Genomic DNA, 25,348 nt, shown 5'->3' on the forward strand with positions numbered 1-25,348 from the left:
CAACCAAGTAGGCTTCACTGGCTTCTTGCAAGGCCATAACAGCAGAGCTCTGGAAACGCAAGTCAGTTTTGAAATCTTGAGCGATTTCACGAACCAAACGTTGGAAGGGCAATTTGCGGATCAACAATTCAGTACTCTTCTGGTAACGACGGATTTCACGCAAAGCAACTGTACCAGGACGGAAACGATGAGGCTTCTTAACACCGCCGGTGGCTGGGGCACTCTTACGGGCAGCTTTGGTAGCTAGTTGTTTACGGGGAGCCTTTCCACCGGTCGATTTACGGGCAGTTTGCTTAGTACGAGCCATTTTTCACTTGAATTTTTTTCACTTCACTAGAGATATGCACACAAACACGGTAGACACTGTAATAACGTTGCCATCGCCACGAAAACGAGTATTTATAGAAAATTGTGCTGTTAGCATCAACTTTCGGGGTTGATATGTTAGTGAATTCTTACCTATCCGTATACCAAATGTACACGCACACACAAAAGAGAACATACAATACTAACGGCAAATGTACACACACACATATAACTGTACATACTTTACTTGTGTGTTCAATAGTTGGAGAGAGCCTCAAATTTTGTATAAATACGAGCGGAATCGCCCGAAAAAAACATTAGTGCTCAAACTGTTCGTGAAGTGATAAGTGAAATAAACTAAAGTGAAAAAATGACTGGTCGTGGTAAAGGTGGTAAAGGCTTGGGAAAAGGTGGCGCTAAACGTCACAGGAAAGTGCTCCGTGATAACATCCAAGGTATTACCAAGCCAGCTATTAGACGTTTGGCTCGTCGTGGCGGTGTAAAACGTATCTCTGGCCTGATTTACGAAGAAACTCGTGGTGTTCTGAAGGTGTTTTTGGAAAACGTTATTCGTGATGCTGTCACCTACACCGAACATGCTAAGCGTAAAACCGTCACCGCTATGGATGTCGTATATGCTTTGAAGAGACAAGGCCGTACCTTGTACGGTTTCGGCGGTTAAACAAATTCTTGACGCAATTTGGAGAAATATTTTTTACAACAAAACAATCGGTCCTTTTCAGGACCACAAAATATATCAAAAAAGAGATACTTTCTTGTTGAAAACTATTTTTTTTAAAATTAAAATAAATAAAAAATAAACACTTACCTTAGGAAATATAGGGATTTTATGTCAAAATTTCTAATAATTTTCTTTTTCAGCTTTCTCGTATTTTTTTCTCACAAGTCGTGAAAAATCAAATAAAAAAAATATAAATACTTACTCGTTTCTATTTTCTCCAGAATATTTTCACCGAAAGCCTTCTTTTACCGATGTCTCTTATTTTATTCCCGATCATAAACATGCCGTCGGCAACTCACATCGCTAAACACATTTACTTCTTCTTCTTCTTCCTCTTCGTATAATATGAGTATAACATAGCGTCGCTTTATGTATGTATTGGTATTATTTAGTCGATATTACTAAAGAACGACCATGCTGTGGTAGCAAAGTAATTTCATTTTGACTTTTTTTTTAAACATTGTTGAATGTTTTCTCAAAATTTAATTTGAAATTGTTGAAAATATTTATTAAATAGATCGTTGATTTATTTTATTTCGAAAAATTTCATTAAAAATTTGTAAATTTTTCACTAATCATTTCCTTTAAAATTTTACCGAAAATTAAAATCATTGAATTTTATTTAAAAGTTCTTCATTAAATGAATTTTATTTTATTTATGTTAAATTTTCTTATTTAATTTTCAATTAATTTAATTTTTCATTACATTATTTTTTAAAAATCACATTTTCGTTTTATTTAAAATTATTATTATTATTAATTTAAAATTATTTAATTTATTTCCTTTTCATCAATTTAAAAATTTTTGATTTCATTTAAAGTATCTTTTATTTTCATAAAATGTGTTTATTATTCCAAATTTCTTTAAATTATTTTCAAATATTTTCATTTAAATTTCTTTGAAATTTCATTAATATTTGCCTTTATTTTCTGAAATTTTCTTATTTTAATTTAATTTAATTATTTTCGTTAATTTTCATTTCATTATTTTACTTTTATTCTATTTTTTGTGTTTAAAATTTTCCATAGCACCACAATGCGCTTTTATTTTCATGTATGTGTCCATTTATTTCCACCAAAACACTACTTTGCCGCCAAAATTCCCTTGCAAATCATCTACTTTATGCCTTCCCCAAAGAATGCGCCGGGGTACGATTTTTTCACATAAAATTACTACCCAGCCAGCCACCACCAACTGCCACATGCTTCTTCTTCCTCATAGTATACATACTCATTTGGTGACGCCACGATCTCTCCTCTCTCGCTCGCTCTATTCCTGAAATCATAAGAGACAACAACAACGACGACAACACAAATATCCAACTGACAACGAAAAACAGTTATTCTGCCAACGTCTCATACAAAATTATTGAGAATTTTTATTTTTTTCATACAAATGTAGCTTGACGCAATTTTCTTTCTCTTTTCAAATATTTTTTGTCGTCCTGAAAAGGACGGATTGGTTGATTTTTCTATGGAATTTATACGATGGTCTGTATTCTTCTTCTTTTTTCATTCCATAATACCTTTCGAAATAATTTAGGCTTTCTTTTCGGTCTTCTTGGGCAAGAGAACAGCTTGGATGTTTGGCAATACACCACCTTGGGCAATGGTAACGCCAGACAGCAATTTGTTCAATTCTTCGTCGTTACGGATGGCCAATTGCAAGTGACGGGGAATGATACGAGTCTTCTTGTTGTCACGGGCAGCATTGCCAGCCAATTCCAAGACTTCAGCAGCCAAATATTCCATGACAGCGGCTAAATAGACGGGAGCACCGGCACCAACACGCTCAGCATAGTTGCCTTTGCGCAACAGACGATGGATACGACCGACGGGGAATTGAAGACCAGCACGATTGGAACGGGACTTTGCCTTTCCCTTAACTTTGCCACCTTTACCACGACCAGACATTTTCACTTTATTTTAGTTTTGAACACTTCACTTAAGCACTGAAAAACACAAATGATAAAAATTTTCGGGCCGAAACGTGCTATTTATACTTTTCTCACACACACATTTCTTCAATAATGGGGTGGTTTGCCTTGTGTGTGCCTGCTAGCTGTGACTACCTGAAATTCTTGTCGACTACAATCTACAAATTCTGTATAGCTGGCCGTTTTGGTTATTCTTTCAAGTGTTAACAGTGTTTGTGTGCGCATCTAATGAAGTGAAATATAACAAGCTACAAAGCAAAGTGAAGCTTACTGTGTTCGCTCCTTATTTGGAGTAGTGTTAAAAATAAACATTAATAGTGGAAAAAAGACATTCAAATGTAAAATTGAATATGGATGAAAAAACATCCAAAATAAACACTACCATCATAAAAGGTAGAAAAGTGACTGTTGAAGCATTTTTTGATGAAAATATTACTACATTAAATAAAAATAATAATGTAGTCAAACAAACATCTGCTGACATTAATTGTGAAAATAAGGCATTGGCTACGCCCATCGAATACCTAAGTGATGCAAGCATAAATGCGGCAACAAGTGATACTTCCAAAACTATAAAAGACATTTCATTGCGAAAACGCAAAAAGAAAAAGAGAGCTGAAGGTGACAGTAGTGAATCATCTTTAGAAAATTCAATTCAGATCAATGCACAGCTTATGGCCGAATTAAAAAGCCTAAAAGAAAAATATAATATCCTATGTGAAGAATTACAAAAATATAAATCGCAAGAATTCAATAAGCATACAAATGCTAAAGATGCAAATAATGATTGGTCGGCTGAGGTAGCAGAAAACCTCAGCACTGCGATGGATGTAGAAGTACAAACTGCACTGCCAGCAGTTTCTGTTCGTACGGACGGTACGAAAAATATTGCAAAAATCAACAATGGAAAAGTGATAATGAAGGACGACATCCAGAAATCAAGCAAAATCGACAAAATTCCGGCAAACGGCAATAATATGCAGAAATCTACAAATATGCAGAAATCTTCAAATATGCAGAAATCTTCAAATGTGCAGAAATCTTCAGATGTCCCGGCGACTAGCAGTCCAACTACATCTAATAATAAGAATGACAGTAGAAAAACGAATACTTCTATAACTGTATACGATATCGGTGCGAAAGAGATGTCCAAACTAATCAACGAATGGTTGGGTCACGGTGAGTACTCATTAATTTTATTAAGAAATTCAAGAATAAATGTGAAGGTCAGATCTCTCGAAGACTTTACAAAGGTAACACAGAAATTAGGTGAATCTGGTATAAAATACCACACCCATACACCCAAAATTCTCTTACCATATAAGGTAGTGGTAGAAAATCTCTCCAGCGAATTTTCAGAAAACGAAATTAGAAATTGTTTGGAAAATAATTTTAATTTTAACTTTCCAATTGAGGTAATTAAAACCATTAATATTTCAGAAAATAAATGGTTAATTTGGTTTGCACGCCACTCAGATATTAATAAAATTTATAAAATCAAGAAAATTCTTAATTGGAATGTACGCATTCGTAAGAATAAAGGTAGAAATGACACGCAGTGCCGAAATTGTCAAAGACCTGGACATACTTCTGCAGGATGCGGCATGCCATATAGGTGTGTTAAATGTTGCGACCCTCATGGTCCAGGGGAATGTCCACTACCTGGTAAAGAACAGGGAATTGATGAAATTACGATTGTTGATCCAAATACTGGAGAAGAAGTTAGAAAAACCATTAAATGTGTCAATTGCGAAAAAGAGGGGCATGTTGCAAGTTCCCCCAAATGCCCAATGAAAATAGCTTATATGGCAAAAATAAATAAAGCCAAGGAAGAAGCACGTGCCAAATCAATGGCATATAAAGCATCTTCGGCATTGACACGTCCAGGTGTTCAGTACGCTGATGTAATAAACAACAGCCGTACTACAAAACCAGCCCCTAACATTCAGCCTACCCCACATAGGCAGCAAAATGAAGGTATTTTGGATATATTCTCTACCGTATCGGAGGATTGTCAAAAGACATTTGGTGTCAACTTGAGTTTAGTCATAAATCGAGTGGTTAAATTCATACCAGAATACCGAAGATTAAAAGAGACAGAGGGGCAAGCCCAAGCCACTCTTGGCATGATATTCGCAATGAGTAGTATCGATGACTAATTCACTTATTTGCTTTTTTCTGAACATAAACTCTTGTATCTCATTGGCCAAGAGACATTATCTCAATATTTTTATACGAGATGATAAGGAGCTCATGACGACCCTCCCATTCTGGAAAAAAGACATCTCTCTCCCGCCGACCTTACTAAGCTTCGAGATGAAGGAATACTTTATGATAATAATAGTAATCTCCTATTCTACCATAGAAGATACAAAACATTTAATATTACAGACACAGTGTACATTACCTCACAATAATGTATGTATTATTATGTAAATATTGTATATAATTGTAGTTTAAGTATAGATTTAAGATTAGTATTAAGCCTAGATTTAAGATTAGATTTAAGACAAATTTTCAAAAAATTATATGAACTAGCTCTTTTTAATAATCCTTTTTTGAGCTACTACTAATGACCATTAACTTAAAAATGTATGATGATGTGTAAACAGTAAAACTGTTACACTATTATAACAAAATCAACTTGTTATATGTAAATTGATATACCTAGGCTTAAGAGATTTCAAAAATCCCAAGCATATATTAAATTGAATTTAAAATAAGCCAATATTTTCTTTGTAACAATATATGGATTAATAAATGGCAAATTTAAAAGCAAAAGCAAACCGTTTTGGTTATCATTTGTGAACAGTGTTAAAAGTGTTTGTGTGATTCAAAAAAAAATAATAAGTGAAAATGCCTCCTAAAACCAGTGGTAAAGCAGCAAAGAAGGCCGGCAAAGCCCAAAAGAACATTACCAAGGGCGATAAGTCGAAGAGACGTACCAAGCGTAAGGAGAGTTACGCTATCTACATTTACAAAGTGTTGAAGCAAGTCCATCCCGACACCGGTATCTCCTCCAAGGCCATGAGCATCATGAACAGTTTCGTCAACGATATCTTCGAACGTATTGCCGCCGAAGCCTCTCGTTTGGCCCACTACAACAAGCGCTCGACCATCACCAGTCGGGAAATCCAGACCGCCGTCCGTCTATTGTTGCCCGGTGAATTGGCTAAGCACGCCGTCAGTGAAGGTACCAAGGCTGTTACTAAATACACCAGCTCCAAGTAAATGTCTTGATATTTTTCATTTTGCGTCGAAATACTACCTTAAAAGGCCCTTTTCAGGGCCACAAAAAACATTTCAAAAGAGATCATATTTTGTTGAAGCTACAATTTATCATTATTTAGTAATAAACGAATAAAATTCCATAGGAAATATATTTTTCTCTATACAATGATTTTTCCATGCATTTAGCTAACTCGCATATGTGCCTATGTTTAGCCATTGCTTGTGCGATATGCTATAACAGCCATCGTCGTCGTGCATGTGTGCGTGTGTTAGTGGTGATTTGCCTTGCCGTCGTTGATCAACATCGAATGGGCATCATGTATGTGTGAGCATTTTGATACAGCACAACGGCAAAGCAACGAAATATAAGGCTGAGGCAGAAATTTTCAAAGGAAAAAATGTATTGATGGAAAATGTAAATATTTTGCCAAAATGTCATTTTTGGATGAAATTCGTGAAATTTAACAGAGAATATGAAAATATCAAATTTTTCAAAATTAAGTAGAAATTATAAAAATGACCAAATTATGGGGATTTTCGAGAATTATGACCTGTGGGTAATTAGGAAAAATTTTAAATATTTTATTATCTTTTATGACCTGGGTTAAAAAATAATCCAGTGGCGTCCACGATTATATTGGCTCAATAAAATTACCTAATAAGAACAGTAATTAGCGAAAGTAATTTTTTTCCCAAAATGAAACACGTGTACAAATTTACTTATTTATTTAGGTTACAAATATATACGATAACTGTTGAAAATAAATATTTTTCTCTTTTTTAATTTAATTTGTAGCCCTGAAAAGGGCTGTTAGATAGTATGTTTTCGAATATCGAAAATATTGTGGAAAAAGTAATCTTTCTGGGAAAAATTACTTCTTGGCGGCGGTTTTCTTAGCAGCTGGCTTCTTTGCTGCTGCGGCTTTTTTGGGCTTAGCAGCTGCAGTTTTTGCCTTGGGTGCCTTTGGTTTAGTGGCAGATGCTTTGGCGGCGGTCTTTGCTGGTTTAGCTTTAACTGTACCGGTTTTCTTGGCAGCCTTTGCCTTTGTTTTGTCGGCCTTCTTCTTTTCAGCGGTCTTCTTGGCGGCAGAGGGTTTTTTGGCAGCTGCCTTCTTCTCACCAGCGGCCTTTTTAGGGGCGGCAGCCTTCTTCTTTTTATCACCAGCGGCTGGGGCCTTCTTCTTCTTTTCAGCAGTCTTGGCTTTGGGTTCCTTAGAGGCCGAAGCAGACAATTTGAATGAACCAGAAGCACCCTTACCTTTAGTTTGGATCAATTTTCCACTGGCAACGGCACCTTTCAAGTACTTCTTGATGAAGGGGGCCAATTTTTGGGCATCTACTTTGTAGGTGCTGGCCAAGTATTTCTTGATGGCGGGCAATGATGAACCTCCACGTTCCTTCAGGGTCTTGATGGCGGCATCAACCATTTGCTGGGTTGGAGGGTGGGTAGGGGCAGCTGATGGCTTCTTTGCTTTGGCAGCGGCTTTTTTTGGTGCCTTTTTCTCAACAGCGGCAACTGGGGAGGCGGTGGCTTCAACAACGGCGGCGTCAGACATGGTTATTCACTGTTTGGTTTATATTTCACTGTTAACACAAATACACTCACAAATTTATGTGTACTATTATTTTTGTTAGCGGCGAGCTAAAGTGTAGGTACATCGAAAAGATGAGATGTGCATAGTAGTCAATTGGTAAATTTTTCGAAAGATTGTGTGGAAGCGTGTTTAATTTTTTACAAAAGTTTTCGGAGAAATTAAATTTTCCTGAAGAAGCTTTGATAATTTTCACTAAAAATGTTTTATACCTTTAAAGTATAGATTTCAGGCTATGTTTTAAAGAAAGTTTGGTGTAATTATCACTTGCCGTTTGTGAATTATAAACGTTTAACTTGGCAGATTATAAAAATGTAATCACAAATTTCCAACTAAAATTTAAAAAAATCAAATTTTTTATGAAAATTTAATTGAAAATTCTTTTTGAAAATGTAGCCTGATATGTTTACTTTAGGATCAAAGAAAAATATCGATGAAATTTCATATTTTACTATGTGAAAAAATTGAAATTATTATGTGGTCTATGACAGCAGAAATCCTCTTGTTGGCATAATTTCAATGAAGAAAAGTTTTTCTTGAAATAAATTTGAAAGCTCAAATCTTAATAAGTTTTATAAAAATTTCTTAAAAAACATTTCAGAATTTGTATATTTACATCAAAATATAACATTATTCACAAAAAGTCATAATTTACGGGGAAAAGTTACAAAATCCCCAGAATACTTCATACTACCAATGTACAGGCATTCAGTGACAAACGGTTATGTATTTTCATTTTGCAATATTTTTTATGAAATTTAACATAATTTGTTCTAAAATTTATTAAAAATAGTATTAGAAGCCATTTTCTACGTCATTTTGTCAAATTTTTGATAATTTTATGAAAAAATATTCCCAAAAAGAAATTCCTCTTTACAGGCAAATATCACCTAGAACACTTGGAAATGACATGAAATTAATTGCGTTTTACAAAAATGATTTTCGATCAACTTCAAAGGTAGATATTATTGGAATTCCTTTTTATAATACTTTTAATTATATTTTACATCAAAATTATCAACAAATCAATTATTTTCTTCTTCAATTTTTGAAAATAATAAATTATTACCAATTTCTTCAAATACATCGGGCAAAAATAATTTTGTAAATCCATACGGAGAAAATTCATAAACAAATCTCTTAAAATGCGTTTAAAACATTTAAAAATGTTGCTGAAAAGGAATAAAACATATTTCATACATCATTCCTGAAAAAAATTAAATACGTGGGGCACATTTTAGCTGGAAATTTTTAAAATGCACATGAAATAATTCTTAGAAATTAAAGGCAGAGAATTTTTTCCCGTTAAATTGAATAGTCCACAACAGAAAAAAATGATCGAAGGGGAATAAAATGAGAGAAATAGACAAATTTCGCGCCAAAAATCATAAAGAGAGCAATTTTTTGTTTAACGGGAAAAGGAAAAAAACAAAATGGACAAAAAAAAATCCCGTTAGCAAAATGTATGTGGTGGTTGTTTTTATGAGTCATAGCATTTTTTTCGAAGAGGGAGTACAAAAATGATAATAATTTTGCAAATTAAAGGAAAATATCAAAATGGATAATTCAAAAAATTCAAATAAAATTAAAAAAATAAAATATTCGATCAAAATAAAATAAAAAAATTAAATAAAAAAATAAAGTGTCGAAAAATCATCAACGAAAAAAAAAAACAACATCAAAAAATATATCTTTATTATAAAAAATGTTAATTGTTGAAAAATAATCATAGCCCTAAATTATTTTTATTTTTTTCAAAAAAATACTAAAAATTGTAGATTGAGTAAAAAAAATATCTCTTTTTTATAAAATATTTGTGGTCCTGAAAAGGACCGATTGTTTTGTTGTAAAATTGTTGCTTTTAAAACGTCAAGAATTTAAGCACGTTCTCCACGAATACGTCTGGCCAATTGGATATCCTTAGGCATGATGGTGACACGCTTAGCATGGATGGCGCACAAGTTAGTATCTTCGAAAAGACCAACCAAGTAGGCTTCACTGGCTTCTTGCAAGGCCATAACAGCAGAGCTCTGGAAACGCAAGTCAGTTTTGAAATCTTGAGCGATTTCACGAACCAAACGTTGGAAGGGCAATTTGCGGATCAACAATTCAGTACTCTTCTGGTAACGACGGATTTCACGCAAAGCAACTGTACCAGGACGGAAACGATGAGGCTTCTTAACACCGCCGGTGGCTGGGGCACTCTTACGGGCAGCTTTGGTAGCTAGTTGTTTACGGGGAGCCTTTCCACCGGTCGATTTACGGGCAGTTTGCTTAGTACGAGCCATTTTTCACTTGAATTTTTTTCACTTCACTAGAGATATGCACACAAACACGGTAGACACTGTAATAACGTTGCCATCGCCACGAAAACGAGTATTTATAGAAAATTGTGCTGTTAGCATCAACTTTCGGGGTTGATATGTTAGTGAATTCTTACCTATCCGTATACCAAATGTACACGCACACACAAAAGAGAACATACAATACTAACGGCAAATGTACACACACACATATAACTGTACATACTTTACTTGTGTGTTCAATAGTTGGAGAGAGCCTCAAATTTTGTATAAATACGAGCGGAATCGCCCGAAAAAAACATTATTCTGTGTTGTGCTGTGGTCGCGTGAAGACATACATCGGATAAAAATAAATCGGTGAACAGTAAAAAAATAAAAAGTGAAGTGTTTAGTGGTCAACTTTTAGGGATAAAAGTTGTTTCAAACTTTGGCCGCTACCTAGTAAGAGGTGTGTTTTTGTGTTTTGCCGTCGGCATTTGATGATCTCATCTGCTGTCGGAGAAACCAAACTCTTTTTCCAGTCGGCCGTTTAATTTAAATTGCCGGCTGTATGGATGACGTTGGCAATGCTGCAGTTGGTACTGGTGTTACCAACTGCGAATCGACCAACGTTGACATGAGTGGTGCCATCGCGAACAACAATGGTGGTGCCAATACTAAAGATGGTGCCTTCGATATGGCACCAAACGACAAACGCCTAGAAGCAGGCAATGGATTTGGCAACAATTCCTATGGCCAAGTAGTGATGTCAATATCACACAAGGAAAAAAAAGGAAAAAAGCGAAAGTGCAAATGCGACCAAGAGGACTCCGCATATGAAATTATCAAATTGGAGGCTGCAAATGCGGAACTCCAAAAGGCTCTATCCAACGTAGAGCAGAAATACACGGCCCTGTTGGCAGAATTCAATGCCTTTAAAGACAGACAGGACGAAAATGCGCGCGAATTTCAAGCGATGCTAAAGCGTGAAACTTCCTACAAACGAGAAGTTGCACGATTGGAGAAGAAAAACTCCTTAAAAATCAGTGATGCCAATTTGGTATCACAAGCAATTATTGAAGAGGCCACCATGGAGGTGGATACTGCTACTGCGCCGCTAGCAGGGCAGTCCGTGGTTACACCGCCAGTGCCACAGGTATCGATGGTAGCATGCCGTGCGCCATCACAGGTAGGCAAGAAGCCCATACTACCTGGGGAAAGGAAGGAGGAAGCTGCATCAACATCGAAGACTGCAGCAGCCACCAAGGATAAAGCCAGCAAAGCAGCTAAAATGAAGCAGAACATTGCTGGCCACAAGGAGCATAAGGGCGTTACACCTCAAAAGACAGGTAAGTCGTCTTTGCCCCCAGTCATTTCAGTGTATAACGCAAATGTTAAAACACTGAATGACATGTTAGTGAAAAAATTAGGACATGACAAATTCACAGTTACCCTAATTAACCGGACAATTTCAAACTTTCAAGTTCTTACTATAGAAGAACATAAGTCCGTCCGAGAGTTTTTGGTGGAAAAAAGTATAAATTTCTATACTTTTACACCAAAGGGACAATCGATTTATTCGGTTGTCATTGAGAAGTTGCCTGACTCGTACGAAGTTAAGGACGTAGAGGCAGGGCTTAACGCTTTACCAATTCACTTAGAGGTAAAGCGTGTAGTGAAGTTGGGGGGTAGCAAATGGCTGGTACACCTCGACAAAGGTTCGGACATCAACGGACTGTATAAGGTTAAGCGTCTTTTCACGAACGGCATAGTCGTTCGTAAAGACAAAAAGAAAGGGTTGACACAGTGCCATAACTGCCAACGGCACTACCATGTGTCAACTAATTGCGGTATGCCTTACCGCTGTGTGAAATGCGCAGGTAATCATGGACCTGGCAAGTGTAAAATCCCCAAGGGCGTTAATAAGCCCACAATGGTGGCGACGAAAGATCCAGTCACAGGGGAAATTGTTATGAAGCCAGATTACGTATTTAAATGCGTAAACTGCAACCGCACCGGACATGCTGCGAATGCTCGCGACTGTCCCACGCGCCTGAAGATTTTGGCAAAAATAGCTGAAGGCAAGTCTGTTAAGGTAGTGGAAGCTGTGCCTAAGGCCAGTTTCCCTAAAGACAGTGGCAAGATACAGCCTAATGTATCATTTGCTTCTGCAACCTCGACAAAGTCTACACCTAAAGCTAATTTGACTTTGGGACAGCAACCAAAAGCCAAAGCGATTATAGCTCAACCCAAAACTAACACAACTTTGGGTCTACCCAAAGCCAACATGTCTTTGGGCGAGCAATCGCTAGGCCAAGTAGTTAGTGGCTTCACGCTCTTTGATGAACTTTGTAATGAAATCTTCGGTAAAGATTTCTTGACATCTGTCATGCAAGTTCGTCAATTTTCGGAAGAACTAAAAAGTAAGGACAAGGCAAGCCAGGCTAAAGCCATGGTCTCCTTGGTAGGCATGCTAGGTATAAATGGTTAGGTCTACTACATTTATATTTGCCAACATCAACTCTGTTGTATCGAGACATAAGAGGCACTACCTCCGTCTATTTCTCGATGAGCATCAGCCGGAGGTCATGATGTTGGCTGAACACAAACTATCTCAAAACCACAGATTTGAGATAGGAGGATATGCTAGTTTCTTACAGTATAGGAGTGATATGAGGGGTGGGGGTACCGCTATACTAGTAAGGGAAAAAATAAGATGTGAAAGAGTACCACTTGATTTGGGACCCATTGAGTGTACTTGTGTTAGAATCTATAGGGCCGGCGGGTCACCACTGTACGCAGTGGCTATGTACTGTAGGCCATCTGAGATTTTCAGTATAAATAGCTTAGAACCACTTGGGGACTTAGCTAGATTTGGGGAGGTTATAGTAGGGGCAGACCTCAATGCTAGACACACTAGCTGGGGGGGTGACCAAACATGTACAAGAGGGCGGATAGTCTTTGATTTCCTAATCGGCTGTCCAGATTTAAATGTAATACCCACAGACGGACCGACCAGGGTCGCTTTTGGATCACAATCCTTTATCGACATCTGTCTGGCTTCGTCTGGTACCCATGTTGATGACTATGGGGGGCGAGGGATTACAACAGTAGACTGTAATTCCGATCATAGAGCGCTGAAAATGACGGTTTACGGGAACGAACCGGAACGTAGACCTACACGGACTTTCTTCAACTATAGAAGAATGGACAAAAGACAATTCAACAGGATATTGGCAGAAGAGCTTCCCAACTGCCAACTTCCTATAGATCGGAATGTCACTCATTCGGAAATCGATGCTTGCATCGATGCCACGAGTGAGGTTTTCCGAAATGCCATGGAGTCCACCATTCCTAGAACATATTCTGGGAATAGAGGACCCCGTAGACTTTCGCCGGAAATACTAGACCTTATCCGGCAAAAGAAGGTTCTACGGAGAAGATTATACCGTACACTAAACCCTGAGAGGTATATAACTCTCAAGGCGGAAATTCGCAATGCGGATAGAATTATCCAAGGAGCAATTGCGGAATACGAAACAGTTCAGTGGGTCCAATTCCTCAATGGAATCCAGGTGAATGAGCGTATGTACGGTAAAGTTAAGGCTGCAGCAGGTATTAGCCGCCATGCCAAAATCCCAGAACTCGTCGGCAGCGATGGGACCACGGCAGTCATGTCTAGCCAAAAGGCTAACATGTTAGCAGATGTTGTTCAAGGACAACCTGATGCCGTCGATACCACTCCTTTCAGCAATGCTATTAGAAGTGATGTATCAATTTATAATGATAACTCACCACTGGTGACATTTACAGATAACTTAACTGCAGATGGATCCATAATAAGTGAGGAAAATACATGGCGTAGTAATAAATTCCTAAAAGCTCCCAATATCGGAGCAGGGCTGAAAAGAAGATCTAATCGTAAATCCGCAGGACCAGATGGAATCCCTGACATTGTGTTAAGGAGGACCGATGGTGCTGCCTGGAAACATATAGCGATTATCTTCAACCACTGTATAAATCTGGGCTATTTCCCGGTTTCATGGAAAAGGGCAATTACAATACCCATCCTGAAACCTGGCAAGGACCCGACATTATGCAGTAGTTATAGACCAATTAGCTTACTCTCAGCGTTCGGGAAGCTTTTTGAGTATTTTTTACTCTCTGATATAAGAGAAAAGTTAGAAGAAGGAGCAATCCTATCTGATAGTCAATTTGGCTTCAGACAGGGTCATTCAACTTCACATGCCCTGATGGTCTTAGGGGACTATGTGACTAAAGCTCTAAATAACAGACACATAACTATTGCTGTTAGTTTAGATTTTGCCAGAGCGTTCGACAACGTATGGCAAAATGCCATTATATATAAAATGAGAAGACTAGGCTTCGAGTTTAATATATGTAGAATGGTAACTAGCTTCTTAGCAAATAGAAGTTTTAAGGTAAAAGTTGAGGATGACCTTTCATCAGAAAGGGCAGTAACTGCTGGGGTACCACAGGGCTCACTCCTTGGACCCGTTCTCTTCAACATATTTATTAGTGATATACCACGTGCGCCTGATAGGCATTTACTCCTGATTTATGCGGATGACATATTTGTCGCTGCTACGGGAGCCCACGCTGGGAATACTAATAACAGACTAAATGCATATTTAGAGCAACTCTCTGAATACTTCCAAACCTGGAAAATGCATTTAAATGTCGACAAGTGTGAGGCTATAACCTTCAAAGGCAAGAAGAAATACCTGTACCGTAGCGCCAGACAGTACGAACCTTCACTTGCAATTGGAGGGGAAGCCATTAAAAATTCAGACCAAGTCAAATACTTGGGAGTTATTTTTAATAGCAAATTTGAATTTGTTAGACATATTGACTTTATACTTAGAAAAGTCAAATTCATATTTTGGACCTATCAACGTGCCATCGGCAGAAGAGAAGGGCTGACTATAGAAGTTAGGTTATTAATCTACAAACAGATTATTAGACCATTAATTGCTTACGCCTTTCCTATTTGGTTTGGGATCTCCTCCCACCAAATGGAAAGGCTTCGCATATGGGAAAGACGGATTCTTAGGTCCTGCTTGGGCTTAAGGCCAACGCAGGGTGAAGATGGGATATGGCGCTTACCGCCCAACAGGGTAGTATATAGTAAGAACAGACGTCTTTTCAATCAAATTTTTTTTTTTTTTCAAAAATATAATATTTAATTAAATAAAAAAAGGAATTTCAAATACCTTTTCAAAACCGTAAAACCAAGCAATGGATAACAATTTGCCCATGGGCAGTCATGAACCTAAGAAACCGCCTGATAAGTTTCTATCTGGGGGTAAAGCTGAGAATGAGATGTCAATTAATTCAAAAGTCTATCCAGAATCGAATAATCGGAAAAAGCTTTCGTTGAAAAGCGTTGGAATTGGGACCAAATCGAAATTGTCTGGAAATAATATTGGCATGGCGTTAAGGGATGCCGTTTTTTCTTCTACGTCAAGAAATCCCAGAATATTTTCCAAAGATGATATTTCTCTTGTTGCTTCTAATAAGGATGAGGTTAGTACCCATATGAATGAAAATGTCGATGGATACGAATCGTCAAGAACTTGTTTTGACAATAACATGGATGAGTCAGCCAGTTCAGAGGAAGACCATGACGAGTTTCAACATGTACAGAGTAAGCGATGTAAGCGAAGTCGCAATGATAGTGCTGTTGATTTTTCAAAGCTCCAAACAATGCCATCAAAACAACAATCACATAATATTACACAAAATCAAAATTCGCAAAATAGATATGCCATATTAGGCTCATTAGACTTTGAGAAAGAACCTGAGAATTCTAAGAGAGACGCTGATACCAGAAGTGGACGTAAGGTATTGGAACGAATCAAAGTAAAGTTTTGCCCACCTATTTTTCTATTCAGAATAAATATTGGTCGTTTGGTAAGTGAGTTGAATGCTAAAAATATTGTTTACCGCGTGGTTAATAAAAATAGGCATAAAAGCAAGCTGTACGTACAGGATCCTTTAGTACACGCCGAAATTGTCGAGATTTTAAGAGACGGCAAATTTGATGCGTATACTTATACACCCAAGCAATTAAGACATGTAAATGTTGTCCTTCGGGGTTTATACCACTCCACTGCAATAGATGATATCAAGTTATGTTTAGACAAACAGGTACCTAATACAATTCAGAAAATTACTAAGTTCAGTACCCAACACTCTAGGAAGAACAATTATGAAACTGGGTTATTCCTAATTTCGCTGCTACCAGGAAAAACAATTTCAGATATTTCACATATTAGGTATATATTAAAGCAAAGGGCTTGGTTTGAATCTCCTAAAGCGAATTCGAAAGTTATCCGATGTTACAGATGTCAAAATTGGGGACATGTGGCTATAAACTGCTGTAGAGAGCGTGCATGTGTTAAATGCGATAAATCTCATGAACCAGGGCTATGTGAACAAACAGAGACTAGTAATCCATTCTGTGTGAACTGCAAGGCATTTGGTCACCCAGCAAGTTACAGGAAGTGTCCCTCTTATTTAAAATACTTAGATTTAAAAGAGAAATCTAAAATCTCGTCACAACACAAGAAAACGCAAGTTCAACGAGAAGTTTTTGGGTCTTTAAATTTTCCGAATTTGGTTCAGCCCGGAAAATCTTTTGCCAATTGTTTCGATAACTCTCGAAAACTTACTGAAAATCATAGTGTAGTCCAAGAATTCCTTAAAATTGCGAGAGTTCTATGTGAGCCTGAAACTCTTTCCTTAGAGGAAAAAATGGAACGTTTTATTAAAGAACATAAAAATATGTCAATGATCGAAGCTAAGGAACAATGTCTAGGTTTGTTAAATGAACTTAAAAAATCGTATGACCCTTAGAAATATTAAATTTTTAACCCTTAATGTTAGATCACTGGTTGATGTGAGCCGACGAATTGACCTATTGAGTATCCTAAACTCGAACAGGATTGACTGCGCTTTTATTCAGGAAACACATTTAAAAGAAAGGCATCGTGTTTCATTAAGAGATTATGTCTTTTTAGAAAATAAAATTGGTGTTGGAGTAGCACTTATTCTGCGGGATAATTTTGATTTTACCAGAGTTGAAATTCCAAATCTTCATGTACCAAATGTATTTGTTTTTGTTAATATGATTATGGACGGTCAGCTAAAAAGAGTTTTATTGGGCACAGTTTACTTTGCTTCAAACTTGGGGGATTCAGTCATTTACAGCAGTTTGTCAAATATAAATTCTTTCGCACAAAACTATGATTGTCTACTTATAGGCGGCGATTTAAACACTAAAAACGTATGTTGGGGTGATTCATTTACAAATATAAATGGCAGATCACTTCAACGTTGGCTGAATGATAACTCACTTATAAGATTGTGTGATTCTATGCCATCATTTCCAAATGGTTCTTCATTTCTTGACCATTTTTTAGTCAGTCCAAATTTAGTTAATATTCTCCAGCCAAATTTCCGTATAAAGACTTTATCAACATTTTCAGATCATTATGCATTGAAATTAGAACTGAAATTCGGAGATCTTGAGCTCCTTATTAGACAGCCCCAAGTGTTTATGTCGTTTAAAGATACTAACTGGAGTCAGTTTCGAGCCGATTTGGACGCCGAATTGGAAGTTCATTTCCCCTCCCATGATTCAAATCTTTCAAACAGTGAGATTGACACATATATTGATCACTTTAGTACCACAGTTAATTGTGTGTCCTCGCTACATTCGAAGAGAATTAGTTTGAAAAATAGGAAATATAATATATCAAGGGAGGTACAACATCTTTTTAAATTAAAGCACGACTGGCAAAAGGAGCTAAAACGAATATATCACAGGCAAATGAATAGACAAAATTCGCAGTATTTATTATTATCCAAACAAATTCAACTACTCAAGATTTTAATCAAAGAAAAGGTAAAGATTGAACAATCGCAAATGTTTGATGAAAAACTTAGGAATATTAAACCAGGCCCTAATGCATATAGGCAAATTTACGGACTAATAGGGAAATCTAGGAACTTGATAGATAACGAATTATCAGTAAATGGAGTGGTCATTAATGATGAAAATGAAAAAGTGGATATATTGAGGAATCATTTTGCTCAAATTTATAATGGGCCAGCTCCGAATAGAGATGTGACTCAATTAGAGACATCGGTAAATAGCTATCTGGCCGATGTGCCAAATCAAATTATTCAATTCAATGCTGAGTTTACATCTTTTAATAATGAACACGACAGTAAATTCACAACTTTAGAAAAAGTTTGCCTAATTTTAGAGAAATTAAATAATAAAAAGTCGTGTGGTTTAGACAATATTTCTAACTACCTCCTTCGCAAGCTTCCTTTAAAAGCACTACAGTATCTAGTTGTCATATTTAACAATTGCTTAAATAATTCATATTTTCCTACAGTCTGGAAGATTGGAAAGATTCTGCCAATCAAAAAGAAACAAAATTCATCAGATATCAACAATTTAAGGCCTATTTCGTTGCTATCTAATGTAGGTAAATTATTTGAAAAAATTATACGTGAAAAAATGAATGAGGGTTTACGATCCGAGTATATTCCAAATTATCAATTTGGCTTCAAAAGAGAGCATTCGACTGTAGATGCTTTGACTAAATTTAGCAGTGATATAATTTCTAATTTACGTGAAAGGAAATGTACTGTCGCAGTTTCTTTGGATGTTGAAAAAGCATTTGATAGAACATATCATAATGGTATATTATTTAAAATGACAGAATTAGGATTTGCAGCTAATGTGGTGAAGTTATTTCAAAGTTTTTTTACCAATAGAAAATTTTATATACAATTGGGAAATTTGAAATCATGTGTGGAGAATGTGTCATGCGGTGTTCCTCAGGGATCAATTTTATCTCCCCATCTATTCAATATTTACATGTATGACTTCCCTCATACTATGCAAAATTCTTTGGGTGTATTGTACGCAGACGACTGTCTTTTGTATGCGCACGCTGAATCTCCTGCTGCGGCGTTGTCTATGGTATCTTGTCATTTAAACACAGTTAATGCTTTCTATACTGATTGGGGTATAAAAATCAATACTTCTAAGAGCGAGGCTATGTGTTTGAGGAACGCTTCAGGGAAATGTAAGAGATGGGTTGTACCAGAAAGCAAGTCCTTGAAGTTGTCTCTGAATGGAGTAGAAATACCATTTAGAGATAGATTTAAATATTTAGGTGTTTGGTACAATAAATTATTCAAATTTAATGCAAATGCGCGAGGCTACTTAGGTAAGGCATATGGTATTAAGGGGTCATTTGCAAGACTTCTTAATAGCAAGTCATTACCGACGAAAACCAAGATAATGCTCTACAAAACAAGCATTAGGCCTGTACTGGTGTACGCACTACCTATATGGTTCCCAATCTCTCCAACGGTAATGAAAGAGTTTGAGATATTCGAAAGAAAAATACTTCGTCTCTGTGTTGGAAAAAATTTTAAGTACCATAATAAGCGTTTCTCAAATCGGTATATATACGAAGCATCGAAAGTTACCCCAATCTCAGTATATGCTATGCGTTTAATTAAAAACTACGCTAACAGGGCTTTTATGCATTCAAACTTGCTTATTCAGGAATGTGTTAATAAGGAATCTAATTTCACGTGGCAAAATACTAATTACGTCTCACCGTTAGGTATTGACTTATACATGTCTCTGGAAGATATTCAGTGTCCAGAATTTTACATTAGCACCTCTCGTGGAATTCACAGGGGCTAGTTAACAACTTAGATGAACAAACTTTCGTTTGATCATCTCTGTTGTTTAAGTGTAGGTTAGGTTTAGGTTAAGTTAGTTTTAAGGTAAATAAAATGAGACATGCTCTCAAACATTGTAGTGCCGGGAGCAAGCACGATATACACTCTTAGTTTAGTAAACACTAATTATCAATTTTTGTAAAGCCAGACGCTGAAAATACGCTTTAGTCATTAAAACAAAACATTATAGTTTTAAGTATTTCTTTCTTCACTTCAAAATTGTAAATTTTCGTGTTAAAAAAAAAAAAAAGACTCAATAAAAATTTGAATTGAAAAAAAAAATTACATTTTCCATCAATACATTTTTTCCTTTGAAAATTTCTGCCTCAGCCTTATATTTCGTTGCTTTGCCGTTGTGCTGTATCAAAATGCTCACACATACATGATGCCCATTCGATGTTGATCAACGACGGCAAGGCAAATCACCACTAACACACGCACACATGCACGACGACGATGGCTGTTATAGCATATCGCACAAGCAATGGCTAAACATAGGCACATATGCGAGTTAGCTAAATGCATGGAAAAATCATTGTATAGAGAAAAATATATTTCCTATGGAATTTTATTCGTTTATTACTAAATAATGATAAATTGTAGCTTCAACAAAATATGATCTCTTTTGAAATGTTTTTTGTGGCCCTGAAAAGGGCCTTTTAAGGTAGTATTTCGACGCAAAATGAAAAATATCAAGACATTTACTTGGAGCTGGTGTATTTAGTAACAGCCTTGGTACCTTCACTGACGGCGTGCTTAGCCAATTCACCGGGCAACAATAGACGGACGGCGGTCTGGATTTCCCGACTGGTGATGGTCGAGCGCTTGTTGTAGTGGGCCAAACGAGAGGCTTCGGCGGCAATACGTTCGAAGATATCGTTGACGAAACTGTTCATGATGCTCATGGCCTTGGAGGAGATACCGGTGTCGGGATGGACTTGCTTCAACACTTTGTAAATGTAGATAGCGTAACTCTCCTTACGCTTGGTACGTCTCTTCGACTTATCGCCCTTGGTAATGTTCTTTTGGGCTTTGCCGGCCTTCTTTGCTGCTTTACCACTGGTTTTAGGAGGCATTTTCACTTATTATTTTTTTTTGAATCACACAAACACTTTTAACACTGTTCACAAATGATAACCAAAACGGCCAGCTATACAGAATTTGTAGATTGTAGTCGACAAGAATTTCAGGTAGTCACAGCTAGCAGGCACACACAAGGCAAACCACCCCATTATTGAAGAAATGTGTGTGTGAGAAAAGTATAAATAGCACGTTTCGGCCCGAAAATTTTTATCATTTGTGTTTTTCAGTGCTTAAGTGAAGTGTTCAAAACTAAAATAAAGTGAAAATGTCTGGTCGTGGTAAAGGTGGCAAAGTTAAGGGAAAGGCAAAGTCCCGTTCCAATCGTGCTGGTCTTCAATTCCCCGTCGGTCGTATCCATCGTCTGTTGCGCAAAGGCAACTATGCTGAGCGTGTTGGTGCCGGTGCTCCCGTCTATTTAGCCGCTGTCATGGAATATTTGGCTGCTGAAGTCTTGGAATTGGCTGGCAATGCTGCCCGTGACAACAAGAAGACTCGTATCATTCCCCGTCACTTGCAATTGGCCATCCGTAACGACGAAGAATTGAACAAATTGCTGTCTGGCGTTACCATTGCCCAAGGTGGTGTATTGCCAAACATCCAAGCTGTTCTCTTGCCCAAGAAGACCGAAAAGAAAGCCTAAATTATTTCGAAAGGTATTATGGAATGAAAAAGAAGAAGAATACAGACCATCGTATAAATTCCATAGAAAAATCAACCAATCCGTCCTTTTCAGGACGACAAAAAATATTTGAAAAGAGAAAGAAAATTGCGTCAAGCTACATTTGTATGAAAAAAATAAAAATTCTCAATAATTTTGTATGAGACGTTGGCAGAATAACTGTTTTTCGTTGTCAGTTGGATATTTGTGTTGTCGTCGTTGTTGTTGTCTCTTATGATTTCAGGAATAGAGCGAGCGAGAGAGGAGAGATCGTGGCGTCACCAAATGAGTATGTATACTATGAGGAAGAAGAAGCATGTGGCAGTTGGTGGTGGCTGGCTGGGTAGTAATTTTATGTGAAAAAATCGTACCCCGGCGCATTCTTTGGGGAAGGCATAAAGTAGATGATTTGCAAGGGAATTTTGGCGGCAAAGTAGTGTTTTGGTGGAAATAAATGGACACATACATGAAAATAAAAGCGCATTGTGGTGCTATGGAAAATTTTAAACACAAAAAATAGAATAAAAGTAAAATAATGAAATGAAAATTAACGAAAATAATTAAATTAAATTAAAATAAGAAAATTTCAGAAAATAAAGGCAAATATTAATGAAATTTCAAAGAAATTTAAATGAAAATATTTGAAAATAATTTAAAGAAATTTGGAATAATAAACACATTTTATGAAAATAAAAGATACTTTAAATGAAATCAAAAATTTTTAAATTGATGAAAAGGAAATAAATTAAATAATTTTAAATTAATAATAATAATAATTTTAAATAAAACGAAAATGTGATTTTTAAAAAATAATGTAATGAAAAATTAAATTAATTGAAAATTAAATAAGAAAATTTAACATAAATAAAATAAAATTCATTTAATGAAGAACTTTTAAATAAAATTCAATGATTTTAATTTTCGGTAAAATTTTAAAGGAAATGATTAGTGAAAAATTTACAAATTTTTAATGAAATTTTTCGAAATAAAATAAATCAACGATCTATTTAATAAATATTTTCAACAATTTCAAATTAAATTTTGAGAAAACATTCAACAATGTTTAAAAAAAAGTCAAAATGAAATTACTTTGCTACCACAGCATGGTCGTTCTTTAGTAATATCGACTAAATAATACCAATACATACATAAAGCGACGCTATGTTATACTCATATTATACGAAGAGGAAGAAGAAGAAGAAGTAAATGTGTTTAGCGATGTGAGTTGCCGACGGCATGTTTATGATCGGGAATAAAATAAGAGACATCGGTAAAAGAAGGCTTTCGGTGAAAATATTCTGGAGAAAATAGAAACGAGTAAGTATTTATATTTTTTTTATTTGATTTTTCACGACTTGTGAGAAAAAAATACGAGAAAGCTGAAAAAGAAAATTATTAGAAATTTTGACATAAAATCCCTATATTTCCTAAGGTAAGTGTTTATTTTTTATTTATTTTAATTTTAAAAAAATAGTTTTCAACAAGAAAGTATCTCTTTTTTGATATATTTTGTGGTCCTGAAAAGGACCGATTGTTTTGTTGTAAAAAATATTTCTCCAAATTGCGTCAAGAATTTGTTTAACCGCCGAAACCGTACAAGGTACGGCCTTGTCTCTTCAAAGCATATACGACATCCATAGCGGTGACGGTTTTACGCTTAGCATGTTCGGTGTAGGTGACAGCATCACGAATAACGTTTTCCAAAAACACCTTCAGAACACCACGAGTTTCTTCGTAAATCAGGCCAGAGATACGTTTTACACCGCCACGACGAGCCAAACGTCTAATAGCTGGCTTGGTAATACCTTGGATGTTATCACGGAGCACTTTCCTGTGACGTTTAGCGCCACCTTTTCCCAAGCCTTTACCACCTTTACCACGACCAGTCATTTTTTCACTTTAGTTTATTTCACTTATCACTTCACGAACAGTTTGAGCACTAATGTTTTTTTCGGGCGATTCCGCTCGTATTTATACAAAATTTGAGGCTCTCTCCAACTATTGAACACACAAGTAAAGTATGTACAGTTATATGTGTGTGTGTACATTTGCCGTTAGTATTGTATGTTCTCTTTTGTGTGTGCGTGTACATTTGGTATACGGATAGGTAAGAATTCACTAACATATCAACCCCGAAAGTTGATGCTAACAGCACAATTTTCTATAAATACTCGTTTTCGTGGCGATGGCAACGTTATTACAGTGTCTACCGTGTTTGTGTGCATATCTCTAGTGAAGTGAAAAAAATTCAAGTGAAAAATGGCTCGTACTAAGCAAACTGCCCGTAAATCGACCGGTGGAAAGGCTCCCCGTAAACAACTAGCTACCAAAGCTGCCCGTAAGAGTGCCCCAGCCACCGGCGGTGTTAAGAAGCCTCATCGTTTCCGTCCTGGTACAGTTGCTTTGCGTGAAATCCGTCGTTACCAGAAGAGTACTGAATTGTTGATCCGCAAATTGCCCTTCCAACGTTTGGTTCGTGAAATCGCTCAAGATTTCAAAACTGACTTGCGTTTCCAGAGCTCTGCTGTTATGGCCTTGCAAGAAGCCAGTGAAGCCTACTTGGTTGGTCTTTTCGAAGATACTAACTTGTGCGCCATCCATGCTAAGCGTGTCACCATCATGCCTAAGGATATCCAATTGGCCAGACGTATTCGTGGAGAACGTGCTTAAATTCTTGACGTTTTAAAAGCAACAATTTTACAACAAAACAATCGGTCCTTTTCAGGACCACAAATATTTTATAAAAAAGAGATATTTTTTTACTCAATCTACAATTTTTAGTATTTTTTTGAAAAAATAAAAATAATTTAGGGCTATGATTATTTTTCAACAATTAACATTTTTTATAATAAAGATATATTTTTTGATGTTGTTTTTTTTTTTCGTTGATGATTTTTCGACACTTTATTTTTTTATTTAATTTTTTTATTTTATTTTGATCGAATATTTTATTTTTTTAATTTTATTTGAATTTTTTGAATTATCCATTTTGATATTTTCCTTTAATTTGCAAAATTATTATCATTTTTGTACTCCCTCTTCGAAAAAAATGCTATGACTCATAAAAACAACCACCACATACATTTTGCTAACGGGATTTTTTTTTGTCCATTTTGTTTTTTTCCTTTTCCCGTTAAACAAAAAATTGCTCTCTTTATGATTTTTGGCGCGAAATTTGTCTATTTCTCTCATTTTATTCCCCTTCGATCATTTTTTTCTGTTGTGGACTATTCAATTTAACGGGAAAAAATTCTCTGCCTTTAATTTCTAAGAATTATTTCATGTGCATTTTAAAAATTTCCAGCTAAAATGTGCCCCACGTATTTAATTTTTTTCAGGAATGATGTATGAAATATGTTTTATTCCTTTTCAGCAACATTTTTAAATGTTTTAAACGCATTTTAAGAGATTTGTTTATGAATTTTCTCCGTATGGATTTACAAAATTATTTTTGCCCGATGTATTTGAAGAAATTGGTAATAATTTATTATTTTCAAAAATTGAAGAAGAAAATAATTGATTTGTTGATAATTTTGATGTAAAATATAATTAAAAGTATTATAAAAAGGAATTCCAATAATATCTACCTTTGAAGTTGATCGAAAATCATTTTTGTAAAACGCAATTAATTTCATGTCATTTCCAAGTGTTCTAGGTGATATTTGCCTGTAAAGAGGAATTTCTTTTTGGGAATATTTTTTCATAAAATTATCAAAAAT

At 36.0% G+C, this 25,348-nt stretch overlaps 6 protein-coding genes across 6 annotated transcripts; 3 read left to right on the forward strand and 3 right to left on the reverse strand.

Moving 5' to 3' along the window:
- Positions 1 to 643: 643 nt before the first annotated feature.
- LOC131806028 (histone H4) lies at positions 644 to 1,059 on the forward strand. The gene has a single exon (XM_059129897.1). The coding sequence runs from the start codon at positions 677 to 679 to the stop codon at positions 986 to 988; it is 312 nt and encodes a 103-aa protein (XP_058985880.1). The 5' UTR covers positions 644 to 676; the 3' UTR covers positions 989 to 1,059.
- Positions 1,060 to 7,035: 5,976 nt separating this feature from the next.
- LOC131806024 (histone H1-like) lies at positions 7,036 to 7,808 on the reverse strand. The gene has a single exon (XM_059129893.1). It carries the CDS (start codon positions 7,770 to 7,772, stop codon positions 7,089 to 7,091), a length of 684 nt encoding a protein of 227 aa, XP_058985876.1. The 5' UTR covers positions 7,773 to 7,808; the 3' UTR covers positions 7,036 to 7,088.
- Positions 7,809 to 20,589: 12,781 nt separating this feature from the next.
- On the reverse strand, positions 20,590 to 20,964 carry LOC131806222 (histone H2B). The gene has a single exon (XM_059130180.1). The coding sequence runs from the start codon at positions 20,962 to 20,964 to the stop codon at positions 20,590 to 20,592; it is 375 nt and encodes a 124-aa protein (XP_058986163.1).
- A 272-nt stretch (positions 20,965 to 21,236) lies between these two features.
- LOC131806224 (histone H2A) lies at positions 21,237 to 21,611 on the forward strand. The gene has a single exon (XM_059130181.1). It carries the CDS (start codon positions 21,237 to 21,239, stop codon positions 21,609 to 21,611), a length of 375 nt encoding a protein of 124 aa, XP_058986164.1.
- Positions 21,612 to 23,136: 1,525 nt separating this feature from the next.
- On the reverse strand, positions 23,137 to 23,598 carry LOC131806025 (histone H4). Its single transcript, XM_059129894.1, has one exon. The coding sequence runs from the start codon at positions 23,517 to 23,519 to the stop codon at positions 23,208 to 23,210; it is 312 nt and encodes a 103-aa protein (XP_058985877.1). The 5' UTR covers positions 23,520 to 23,598; the 3' UTR covers positions 23,137 to 23,207.
- A 205-nt stretch (positions 23,599 to 23,803) lies between these two features.
- LOC131806029 (histone H3) lies at positions 23,804 to 24,363 on the forward strand. The gene has a single exon (XM_059129898.1). The coding sequence runs from the start codon at positions 23,889 to 23,891 to the stop codon at positions 24,297 to 24,299; it is 411 nt and encodes a 136-aa protein (XP_058985881.1). The 5' UTR covers positions 23,804 to 23,888; the 3' UTR covers positions 24,300 to 24,363.
- The last annotated feature ends 985 nt before the right edge of the window (positions 24,364 to 25,348 follow it).

Source organism: Musca domestica, unplaced genomic scaffold, assembly GCF_030504385.1.
Source record: "Musca domestica strain aabys unplaced genomic scaffold, Musca_domestica.polishedcontigs.V.1.1 7, whole genome shotgun sequence".
Lineage (NCBI taxonomy): Eukaryota > Metazoa > Arthropoda > Insecta > Diptera > Muscidae > Musca > Musca domestica.